The sequence below is a fragment of the Mastigoproctus giganteus genome, chromosome 4 (assembly GCF_048544385.1).
Source record: "Mastigoproctus giganteus isolate SK-2022 chromosome 4, ASM4854438v1, whole genome shotgun sequence".
In the NCBI taxonomy this organism is placed as follows: Eukaryota; Metazoa; Arthropoda; class Arachnida; order Uropygi; family Thelyphonidae; genus Mastigoproctus; species Mastigoproctus giganteus.
The window spans coordinates 99,368,010-99,381,554 of record NC_143578.1 but is presented as its reverse complement, the minus strand read 5'-3'; the positions used below and the strand labels follow the sequence as shown (position 1 = coordinate 99,381,554).

General features: G+C 34.9%; 1 protein-coding gene across 1 annotated transcript in view; it reads right to left on the bottom strand.

The window, feature by feature from the left end:
- The window catches only part of LOC150086946 (ubiquitin-like modifier-activating enzyme 1), a 354,098-nt gene that overhangs the window by 29,239 nt on the left and 311,314 nt on the right, over nucleotides 1-13,545 (bottom strand). Inside the window, 3 exon segments of the mRNA XM_090372833.1 lie at nucleotides 1,844-1,948; nucleotides 5,999-6,270; nucleotides 10,010-10,208. Of these exon segments, the coding sequence (XP_090228959.1) occupies nucleotides 1,844-1,948; nucleotides 5,999-6,270; nucleotides 10,010-10,208 (576 nt within the window).

Genomic DNA, 13,545 nt, shown 5'->3' with positions numbered 1-13,545 from the left:
ACACTAACACTAAATATAGCATACTGTACAATTTATTTTCATGCTTGAATGTAATTCATATTGCTAAGGGGAAGTTCTGAAAAATTTAGAAAATAACTATTTTATTTAATTTTTTTAACTTTCTAGTGCACCCACTGTAGTATCCTATAAACTAAAAATAATTAAAATATCTATTAAATTACAAGAGCACAAATTAATTTTTAGCATTCTTCAGTTTCTACATCTACAACTGATTTTTTAACTGGAAAACTGTACCTATATGCACATATGTGAACACACAAATGCACAAGGTGTGATAAAAAAAACAAAAAAAAAAAAAAAAAAAAAACCCCTCAAACTGGACCAATAATGAAGGAAAAGACTATTGAAATAAAATTGCCCAATGTAATCTCCTTTATGCTGATTACAACACTTCAGCAACTATTTGGAAATATTCCTGAATAGGTTTTTCTTTGGAAATTGCTAACAGTTCCTGATGATCAATAAACATTTGTTGCCTCTAACACAAGATATTTAGGAAACCTACATCTACCTTATTATTATTATTACCATCACAAACCATGTACAATGATGCATTAAGGACCGCTACAATCACACTCTTAATGCATTTTGTTACACTTCAAATCCTAATGATCTCAGCTCCACAATTTTGTATATTATGAATAGATTTATAGCATGTAGGTACCCAGCCAATATGATTAATAATATTATAAATTAATAGGAGAGTTTTACAGGATGCATGTGAAAATCTGCTTTCACCCACAGAACTGACTGTTAAACAAAACTTCCACCTGGTGTTGTGAAAGTGGGTAGTTGATAAATTATTAGAAGGAATGCTAGGTTTTTTTTGGTTGATACTGTATAACATGCTCTTTCTTGCATCATTTGCCACTAGCAATACTAAATCTATGGGAGCTTTTAAGTGTATTTGGGAGGAGCTTCACAGGAAGCTAAATCAAGTGGGTACAGCAAACAAGGGACCACATTGACGGTCTGTTTTACAAGAAATTCTTGAATGGAAACTGTGCAGGAACGTTTTTATGATGCTGGCACCAATCCTCCGAAGCCCATTATTTTTCCTGGCTATTTCCTCCAAAAAGTATTATGGAATCATCGCAGAACGATCACACATCCATGATTTGTCACCAGTAATGATGGAAGAGAAAAAAAGTGTGTTAGCAGCAGCACACTGAATTACTGGTAAGGAATTGAGCACAAACTTGGCTGAAATGCATCACATTCTCCTCAAATCCTATGTTAAAATTTACTACATTTCCCATAAGAAATACCAGTCTCACTAGCAACTTTGCAGATAGTTACATATAGATCGCCACTGATCAGATCATGAATGAATGAGTAAATTAATGGTTTTTGAAGTTTAAGAGCAACAAGAGCAAGGATCGTTTCTGATGCACAAGCTCACTACAAAAAAGACAATTTTGAGATTAAGTCAGTCACTGAATTGTTTGAGCACACCTCATGTAGTTTATTTTCTTTCTTCCTCTCTCTCACACACACACACACACAATATTTGTTTTTATTATTCAACAGTCCAATTTAAAAGTACCTAGGAAATAGTCGAGAAGTATCACTTTAAATTAACAATAACTGCTAGTTTTAAGTAGTAATAAAATGGCCTCATTTTGCATGCAGCAATAATGCCTGTTTATGTAAGTATTTTGACTGCATTCTTTTTAGAACAAGGTGGAAAACCATGGTACAAAAGGGCTGATATATTTTTAAACTCAAACAGGTAGCAAAGACATATGGACACCAATTTCACATTCATAACATTTAAATTGTAAAACAAAAATCCAAAATATTAAATAGAATCTGTACTCACCTTCTGCTTTGGAGCTGCAATAGGTTCAGAAAATCCAAAAAATGGTAACGCTAAGTTCACAAATCCATTTTTATAGGAGCTTAGTTTCTGGTGATTCTGGACTAACTATAAAGGCAAAACATTAACCAGATTCAAATTTAATTTGCCTGGAGTACATTAACAAATCAAACAACTCAAATACAGTATAAAATAACTCCCGAGTTTGAGGCCTTATCTTTCTCTCTTAAAAGTACCTTTTCAAAAAAAAAAAAAATATTTTGAGATAATTCTATATTAGGAATGCATGTGAAAATTGCTTAATTAGTACCACCAGCAGCAGGATGATTTATTAAAAAAACTCAAGGAAACATCCACAAAAATAAGTGAAAAGGCCTATACACTCTGGATCAATTATCCTTATTTTCTTACTATGCAACACAGAGCGGAAAATAAAAATTTTAACTGCAACTTATTTTTATTTTTCATTCTGCTCTACCTTGCATAGTAAGAAAATATAAGCCACAAAAATATTTAAACAAAACGAAAGTCAGAAACTGTACAGATATCCTCATTTAACAGAGTTAAAGAAAATCACTGCACTTAATGAAAACATACTCAACAAAAATTACTTTTCAATAAGAAAATATGTAATAATGATATGATTCTACCATCTTGCGACGACCGACTAACTGGTTAAAATAAATTTATTAAAATAAAAGTGATATATACATAAGATAAAAGCATTAAAATACAATACAATAAAAGTGTTAAAATATAATATAATAAAAGCATTAAAATACATAGCTTTCAAAGCAAAGTGCCTCTTCATCAGCTGGTCTGTGAATGGTGTACTTCAGTGTATATATATATATATATATATATATATATATATATATATATATTGATGTTTACAATAGCACAAGTCAGCCGGGCATGATCATGTATCATGAGTCTGGTGTCGATAAAGCAGAATTATGTACACATGATGATCGCCAGTGCTCACTGCACTGCAATACAGTACATTCTATAATAGAGTGTAAGTGTACTCCCCTCGTGCGATTAATAGTACTATTATTGGAGGCTATGTGCAGTGCTCCAAGCCATGAGCGCTGGCGGTAATCACGTGAAAAGCTGACGATTTCAATATCCCATTGGGGATCAAGGTTGTGCTGCTCAACCCAATAATGCTCGGTGACTGTGGAGCGTTCAAAATTAGCAGTTCATAGAGCCACCTCATGCTCAGAAACCCGATCTTTCAATCTTCTACCAACCTCACCTACATAACACCCCCCCCCCCACAATCCGGACACATAATATGGTATATGGAACCACTCCATAGGAAAGGAGGAACAGGTGTTTTTGCCTTAGAAATAAGAATGTAATTTCCTCACCTAAAGTTGCACACATCGTATATGATGGAGATGCAATATCCTAACTAGACGTTCCAATGCGCCCGGATAATAGGGGATGAAGAGATAAATTGTTTGACGCAAGGCGAGTTAGGTTTCGCAACAAAATCGTGAGCCTGAAGCTCACATCAATCTAGAACATGAGGTGGATGGATGCAATTTGAACGCTCCAGCCTAATTTTAGAAATCTCCAATTGCCTGGCACCAGTCAAACTAGAGTGCATTCAAGCACAGGAGAATAAAGTAAGAGAAGTGTAACGTAAATGACCAGGGGCATGCGCAGACCCATAATTGGCTTGCGTGCACACATTGGCTTCTTAAAAACGAAGTTACTAAACAAACGCGAATCCACACGTCAGACTAACACATCCAAAAAAGGAAGAGTATTGTCAATCTCCAGTTCAATCGTAAACTAAATGATGAGCGACAGGGAATTGAGACATCGCACCACCCCGGGGTACAAGTGCAAAAATATCATCAACATAACGACACCAGAGAGTGATAGGAATAGGTAAGTTCAAGAAAATCTGATTCTAGTTCCTCCATGGCGATATTGGCCATGATAGGACTAACAGGAGCACCCATAGGAGTGCCCTGTATTTGGCGAAACAGTCATTGAACAAGATCATTCCCCCCCCTCCCAAAACACAGATTGAGAGTGGTACAAGTATTATCTGTAGAGAGTGAGTTTCTATCTCCCCATGTGGTATCCCTGCTCAAGACTTCTCACGTAGGCAAACATCGGGTTTCTGAGCATGAGGTGACTCTACAAACTGCTAATTTTGAACGCTCTGCCGTAGCTGAGCATTACTGGATTGAGCAGCACAATCTTGATCCCCAACGGGATATTGAAATCGTCGACTACTCACGTCATTACTGCCAGCACTCATGGCTTGAAGCACTGCACATAGCCATCAATAATAGTACTATGAATTGCACGAGGAGAGTACATTTGCACCCTATTATAGAATGTACTGTATTGCAGTGCGATGAGTCCTGGCAATCATCACTGGTACGTAATTCTGCTTTACCGACACCAGACTCTTAATACATGATCATGCCCAGCTGACTTGTGCTATTGTAACCATAAATATATACTGAAGTGCACCATTCACAGAACAGCTGATGAAGAGGCACTTCACTTCGAAAGCTACTATGTATTTTAACGCTTTTATCTTATGTACGCATCATTTTCATTTTAATAAATTTATTTTAACAAGTTAGTCGTCGCAAGAAACTTGGATGATATAATGCAACCCATTGCACAAGGCCTGTTTTCTAAATGATATGATTCATTCCTAACTTAAAACTTTTCACATATAACACCATAAAAAGAAGTCACATCACTAATGTTTTTCATTGAGAGTTAAGCCACGAAAGTATTTTATTTTAGCAATAACACACACACACACACACACACACACACACACACACACACACACACACACACACACACACACACACACACACACACACACCTCCCCCCTAAGATTACAAACCTGAGGGGGCATTCAAATTGAGGAAAGACAGTTGCAGAATAGATGTGCTGAAACTTTCCTTTAGCGAGCGGGTGGTTAATTGCTGAAACAAACTTCCATTTGTCGTTGTGGAAGTTGATAGCTTAAATAAATTCAAAGAGGAACTGGAAAACTTTTAGAATGTGAATTTTTTTTTTTTTTTTGGCTCCTCCATTACTACTACTATTACTTACTGCACTGCGAGAAAAAAAGCATGGGAAATTAACAAATTTCTCATGGTGTCAGGCTGCAAGCTTGTCAGTTACTTCAATTTGAAGCATCCTTCATTTTTAAATGCATATACCAAAAAAAAAAAAAAATAAATAAATAAATAAATAAAAAATAAGATTAAGTGCAGAAATTTATGGTCAATATACAGAAATAAAATAAAATATAAAATAACAATTAGGTTAATGAGAAATTGCCCGGGACCAACCACATAGAATGTTATAACATATTGGGATGTTAAAAGGAGGATCTCTATAAAGAGCCTAGACAGTATATATATACGAATTATAATTTCTAGAAATTTGTTGTCTCTTCCAGTTCTTAATTTCTTGTCTTCATATAATCAACTCAAAAGTTTGCAAGCCATTTTCAAAATACCCCCTTTTTAATCCTTGTATATAAAAAAATAAAAATTGTATTTTTTATCGTTTTTCTGCTTTCTCGTTTCCACTTTCTGGACATTATATTCAACAATTGTGTGTGTGTGTAAACAAATAAACTGTATATAGTTATATAACAGGCAGCTTAATTTCACTTTTTTTTTTTTTTTGAGATTTTATGAACCATGTCGGAATAGCTATCGTATTTACTGAAATGCATGATCATGCAGACATCCTGTGCTGTAATTTATTTAACAGATCCAATTACTACTTCACAATGATACTTGTATCCTGGTGAGTGTTCTTCCTCCAAACACTGCAATGTTTAGTATTATTATTTTTTATATTGTGACAGTCACCATGATACAAGCATGTGTAAGTATTCTCAGTTAAGTCAAATAAACTTTATATTTAAAATGGAATTTAAAAATTTTAGCCTTTATTGCTTTTGAAAAGTTTTAAATTTTGGGATTATCAGACTGTATGAAATCAGTATTACCAGAAGACAGATTTTTTCGATCACTTAGTCCTGAAATTAGGGTTCCTTAAATTTATTAAATAAGGTATTGTTTTTTTAATTCGGATAAAAAATTAGAAATATATTATAATATAAAAATAGATGCCATTTAAATGAAAACTTACTTTGTACAATTCCAAGCACCCAAGTCCTGTTACAAGGCTTGTGGTTGTGGCTATTGCTGGTATGATCTTTCCAGCTATTAATTTACTCTTGTGACGATCTGCTGGAGGAATACTATAATTTTCAGCCCTGAGATTTGATGCAGCTACAATGAAATCCATGTGAAAGTTGGCATCATCATCTTTCTCAAACTCAATAGGAGTGATCTTTTGTTCAGCCCAATTATCAGGGGAAGGCAATTCTTCTTGAATGTGAGTAAGACGGTCCATGTCAGCTAAGGAAACATATCCAATCACAATGTGATAAAAATCAACATGCATCACTATATCAATTATGCAACATATGTCTATTTTATCCTAATGTTAAATATGAAAATGTAACAGCAAAAAGTAATACTGAAAACAAATTATCACAGCCTACAATTATGAGGACAATAATGCCACTGATGATGTGCCACTTGCAACACATATGGTATTTTCACCATGAGGGCTGATATGGCCAAAATTCAGCTTAAAAAACAAAGTAGAGAGAGACAGAGAGAGAGAGAGAGAGAGAGAGAGAGAGAGAGAGAGAGAGAGAGAGAGAGAGAGAAGAGGAAGAAGAAGAAAAAAAGAGAACTTATCAATTTTTACAAATAACATGACAATTCATAAATTGTTATGAATGGGCTACACGCTCTCTTCAATTGGACTGACTTCACTTAATGGTCAGATTACCTTGTTTACGTTGGTGGTTCTATAACACACCCCTTTCAAGGTATAAATGGTGGGAGCGGTGTTGCACCAAAGTATGCATGGCATCGTAAAAAGTTTGTCAGTGTAATAACCTGATCAGCCACATGGAGACAAAAAAAAAAAGTTTTGTTTTCTTTCTTTCTCTGTACTTACTTATTACCAATCCTCTACTACTTAAGCACATATGTACAGAGGGGGGGGGAAGAAGAGGGAATGGCACTACTTTCCTTCCTAATCTATAAACAAGTAAAGTGGATTTCTTTACTAAAGCTTAGTTAATCTTGTTTTAGTAACTTTAAACAAAGAATTTATCAATCCAAGAGAGAAAGCAATAATTTCCAGTCTAAGTTGCTTTATCACAAATTTCTTGGCACTTCGGGCTGTGAAGGAAACGACTCTTGATTAGGCAAATATTCTGAAGCTGGCAAAAAAAATGTTGATGACATTGTGAAAATTCAATTATTTTACTAACAACAGACGTTGAAGAACTGACAATAAAATTGCTGTTAAAATCAAAGAATGAAAACTGCAAATCCTTTTGTTTTGTTGATTAGAAAGCAGAGTGAATTACTAATGGGTAAAGAGCCATAAATCCACTTTTACTTCTAACCAAATTGGTTTTGAATATCTAAACCAACATTAGATGTTTTAAGAAAGAGCTTCCCTAGAAAAAGTAAGAAACACACAATATCATTACATAAGAATTAGATAAAAAATTATAGCAACATTAAGTTTTCCAGGAACTACTTGTTCCCTACATGCAAGCAAATAATAAACATACTAATCAAACTAATTAACAATTGAAATTAAAAAGAAAGTATAGAAAATTAGAAACTGTCCCACACAGTACTTTCCCTTTTATCTGCTGGCAGAAGATCCCCCCCCCACAAAAAAAAAAAAAACCAATTCTTTTAAGTGGTATCTGGATATAGGCAGCAGTGGTACTATTACAGTGGGATTCTGGAGGATTTTCAATGGTGGGAATCAACACTTTCTAATTTTCTATTTTTGATGTCACCAGAGGTGCTTCCCATGCTCCCACCACTAGTCTGTGCTGAGCACTCGCTATGTGATTAGAGCGTGTGACGTTCCATGACTGGCATAATATCTCCAGTTCTAGTGAATCAATTTATAAAATTCAAATGCCATTCATTTGAATTTAACTGTATTAGAAAAACACACACACACACAATAAGAAAAAAAAAAACAGCATGTGTACCTTGTACACACAAAAGATGTTTTATTTTATGTGAAAACATCCTAGGCTTGGAAGAGGTTAGTGAAATCCAAGCCAATAGCCTAATTACCCATTTGATTGTAGCCATTTGTTGAATAGTATGACATCACAACCCTGCAGTAGTAACTGCAGGAAGTATTATTGCAACAATGCAAACATTTGTCAATGATTTCGTTTCTCACTTTCGTTACATTCCATTGTTAGGTTCCACTACAGATGTTGTGGATTAGGCAGCAAACTCAAGTAAAGGACATTCTTATCAAAACTAAAGAACTAAAATGGTCTTGGGCAGGACACATAGCTCGAAGACATGATAACAGATGGACTAAGAAAATAACAGAATGGTACCCAAGAGGAGCTAGAAGAAAACCTGGAAGACAAAGGCGGAGACGGATAGATGAAATTCATGAGTTTTTGGGTAGTAAATGGATAGCCAGTGCTCAAAACAGAAGGAACTGGAAAGTTGCTGGAGAGGCCTTCATCCTGCAGTGGATTGCAAATGGCTGATGATGATGATAGATATTGTTACATCAATAATTTGTGAAAATAAAATGAGAGCAAAAATGAAAGCAACTAAAGCTAAAAAAATAAAGACAAAGGTTGCAAGTATCAAGGTACCTTAATTGACACTGTTTTCCAGAGACATTCAGATGTTGCAAATGCAAGTATACATCTCTTATTTTAGTTAACATAAATCATTGTAAGTGCCCCCAAGGATGTTTCACATAAAATTATCTACCGGAAGTGCTCAGCACATGCACCTTATTATTTTTTGTTGTTAACAAATTATAAATTTTATTTTTTTGTTTGCACACAAGGAATGGTAGTTCTCGGCAAACATAATACTTGCTTTAGTTCCATCAATATGTTCACATGGTGATTAATTTATTTCAATTATTGTCTCTACATTTACACTAACTTTTAAATGGAGTCTTGTTTCAGATGTATGAATTAATTCTTCTTAACAGGGATTATAGAATTTTGACTGCATACAGTGGGCATATTCTACACTATGTAATTCAGTTGTAGAATGAAGTGTCAGTCTAATGTGGAAAGTCACATGTCCAATTTATACTGCAAGTGAACTAAAGATTTTTAATTATTTCAGTGATTTAAGAATTTTAAATTTACTGAATTCTCATAGGATGTCAATCAAAACAGCAAGAAAGATTAGAGATACTCATAACATCCTAGTGAACCCATTCCCAACAGCAGTTAGTACAAGTACTTTGGTGCAATCATTTCCTGCAATAGTGCCAATTGGTAAAATGAGGAATTAGAACCTATTTTACCAACTATAACACTCATGCCACTATATCACACAATTTCATTTAATTATTCTAACCAGCCTTTTTTTTTTTTTTTTTTTTTTACAGAATTTGCAACATAGGTTTCTCCCACCCACCACCCAAATTAAAACAAAAGCATATCCATCTTTTCATTTTATTAATGTGATTAGTGGCACAAAGCCTTATAGCATGCATTTAGGACTATAAAAAACATTCACAAGTCAAAAAACATGGTAATAAGAGTGGATGGGGAACAGACCATATAAAGCGCAGTTTAAATGTTGCATGACAGCACCTGGTAAATTGCAATAACGGTATCTTGAATCCCTGAAGGCAGTTACAGGTACTGTCATGCGATGATCTGTTCATATAAAAAAAGCTTATTTGTAGAAGAAGAGAAATTTACTGCAAGATGGTACATAGAACATTTCCGTATGACATTCTCAAGAAATTAAAACAAATATAAAATTAACGCAAAATGATTACAGTAATAAAATCAATTAAAAAATTCAAAAAAAGTTAAGTAAAATTTGCAAAAACAACTTTCTTTCCTTAAGGAAGGAAAGTTGTTTTTTCCTTCGAAAAAAGTTTTCCTTCGAGTGTCATACGAAGTGTTCTATGTACCATATTGAGGCAAATCTTCTTATACTTCTGCAAATATTGAAATACAATATAGAATGTATCAAGCACTGTAGCTCTGTTTTATACCATTAAAAAAGCTTATGATACATGACATTATTAAAAAAGTTATACCGGTTGCTGAGTTTTCCTGGTGTGCTGCTGCAGCTTCACTATCTGTAATAGCAATTTTTACTCCTGATCGTGGAGTAAATTCAGGCACCTGAACACTTACTACCATTCGAGCAATGTCTTCTCTATCTTTATGTTCTGGAATACCATACATGAAGGCACGCAAGTTAGCTGCTGCAATTACATAATCCAAGTGCAGTTTCTGAAATAAAAAAAAAATTATAACCTTGGCTGTTTTACTCATGACAAAAGGAAAGTTTCCCACATTTATGCACTTTAACAAAAATAGCGCATTTTCAATGTGTATCCAAACTGTATATTAGACTGCACCAACAATTCTACAAGTATGAATAGATGCAATTGAATAACGAAATGGGGGGCATGAGCAAAGATGAGTGAAGTGAAACTTACAAAATTAGATTTTCTGAGTGTACTAAAAATCATAGAAATATTGACACCATATTCAATCAGATAAATACAGCTTATTAAAATTCAAAACAGTATTACACTGAAGTAGTCACACATTCCACTTTTGTTTAAATTTTTATATACTTCTTTCCTTATGGAGTAATTAACTGATGATAAGAAAAACTATTCTGTGAACACTCACACGAGCACCTTTAAAACTGAACAAAAATAATTCCTCAAAAAATAAAAATAAACAACTCTTTAAAAATAGTCCCAAAATATACACACACATAACGATTACCAGAATCTTTAGGAAAGATGACACAAAGGGGGTTTCAAAAGGTGACAACTATAGACCTGTTAGTTTAACTTGTGTTCCAGGGAAAATAATGGAATCACTGCAGGATCATCTAGACAAGACTGCAGTAATAGTTAAGACACAGCATGGGTTTTTAAAGGGAGGTCTTGTTTGACCAATTTAACTGGATACTATGATGTGGTCACAAAGGAACTGAATTCCAAAAATAATTTTGATATCATATACTTGGATTTCAGAAAAGCTTTTGGATACTGTTGCATATGGAAGACTGCTGCACAAATCGGAGAAGTATGGCATTAAGGGTAAGTTGCTACATTGGATAAAGGGATGGTTGAGTGGGAGATGACAGAGTGATAATCAATGGACACTGCTCTTCATGGACAAATGTTATTAGTGAAGTTTTGTGTATTCATCAATGATATTGATGAAGGTATATCAGGATTAATGTTCAAGTTTGCAGATGATACAAATGTTGGCAGGGTTGTTAATGACAGTATGCTACTTCAACTGGATCCAGAAAAGTTGGGCAAATGGGCTGAGAAGAGAAGTGGCAACTGAAGCTTAAAATTGACAAATGAAAAGTACTGCATATGGATAGCAATAACTGAAGATAAATGTATCAACTGTGTGGTACCACACTCAGGGAAGTGGAAAGTGAAAGACCTGGGGGTAATTGTGCCATCAAATATGAAGTTTGACGAGCAGTGCAGACGCACTGCCAGGGCAGGTCATGGAGTCTTGTCAATGATAAATAGGAATTTTGCTAGCATGGACAGGAAGGTGATTATCCCATTATACAAGGCAATGGTCAGGCCACACCTAGAGTACTGTGTACAGGTCTAGAGGCCTCATTGTAGGAAGGATGTAGAGTTGCTAGAATGAGTACAAAGAAGGGCAACAAGATTGGAGAGGGAAATAAAGGGGTGCTCTTACCAAGAAAGGCTTAAGTTCTGCAAACTGCAGTGCCTGGAGAGTAGCACCTGTGAGGTGATCTGATTGAAGTGTATAAGGCCTTCAATGGGTTGAGCAAGCTGAATGCTGATGAAATTCTTCCTCTTGCTCAGATTAAGAACCTGAGGGGACACAGATTCAAATTGAGGAAAGACAGCTGTAGAAATGTCTTTACCCAGTGGGTAGTTGATTGGTGGAACAGACTTCCATCTTTTGTTGTGTAAGTTGATAGCCTAAATAAATTTAAGGCTGAGCTGGACAGGCATTTGGAACGAATGGGAGGTTTTTTTTTTTGGCTGATGCCGCATAAGCTTGCTTTCTTGCATCATATGCTTCTACTAATGCTAACATCTTCACTGTGTCATAAGTGTTAGATAGTCCAGATGTAAATGGATAACAGAATGGTCACTTTCAGCACTTGCCACAAAGGAGGAGTTTAAGCTTAATCCAAAATTATTTTCTAGTACAAGAAAAAAGTATCTACTGCAACAGCTGCCTAATCATTCCTTTACAAGATATTCTCTCTATGTACTGTCATTTATTTCACTGTGGCAAGAGACTGAGAAAGGTTAGGTTGATAATTTTGCCATATCAGGAATGCTTCAACTCAGTTCTTCATCAGTCTAAAATTTTAGACTATCTCTTTCATAGGCCTGAACAATTTCTAAATCATTAGGGGCCAAATCTGAGCTGTAAGGAGGGCATCTCATTATTTCCTAGCACAATTGCTGTTGTCATTGTCAAAATAATAGGTAGAGGATCATGCACCATTGTGTAGTAGGACAATCTGCTCTGATAGTTTCTTTTCTTCTGAGTTACCTGGTGCATAAGACTGCTTAACATGACTATAATGCTTCATATTAAATGCTGAACTTTGAGATGGAAAAATCATTCTATCAGCATCCCAAAAGTCACTGGCCCTGCCCTTTCCAGTCTCTTCTCTCTCTCTTTTTTTTTTTAATGCCAAGGAAATCTGTAACAACATCCATGCAAGTGGTGTATTTGTGTCTTCTCCCATCAGTACAAATATTCAAATAATCTTAGTGCACGGAAACCACTGTACCTTCCAGTCAGAAGTTAATTTGGTATCCATCAAGCCCACTTTTTTGAACAGAAAGCAGCCATAAACACATGCAGTTTGAATAGTAAACAATGGGTATTTGGTTGCAGATATTTGAATGCTAAAGTGATAGTAACACAGCTACTATTATTCTTGTGGGAATGTCTGCTTACTATCTTTTTTGTTCTTTCAATATAGTTCAGCTTTTCAAGATGTATTTGTGGAGGCGGGAGAGTTTCTTGCAAACCAACTGCTATCAGCATAAAATAAAAGATTATCTTTTTAGCATATCCTCATGAGCAGTTATGTATTTATTCTATTGAACAATATACTGCATCATTTACCTTTGTACTGTTAGTTTGAACTTTTCCTTTTACATCACTGATGTCTTGCACCTTTCATGCTATGTTCTATCTTTCTTTGGAGAAACTTGGTGAAATATTTCCATGTCATCCTTGGAAAGCAAGTCTGTCTTATTGTTCCATGATGTACTCAGTACCATTTCATCATTACATATACGTTTTTGCTTTGACTTGGTTGATGGAGCAGATCTGATAATACTCTGTGCTGGTATCTCCGACTGCAAAAAAGCATTCGGTTTCAAGTATCTTAATTTGGCAGCCATGAAAGTACGTGCCAATACCATGATTACATTTACGGGAATAGGAGCATCTGCTTATATTGCTTTAGCCTGCTGTTTTTTTTTTTTTTAAATCAATATGCAGGTGTAAGTTGGAGGGATGTGTTGCCAATAGAATTGTTTGCTCAAAAAGTTAAGAGAATACTTCCAAAAAATACTTT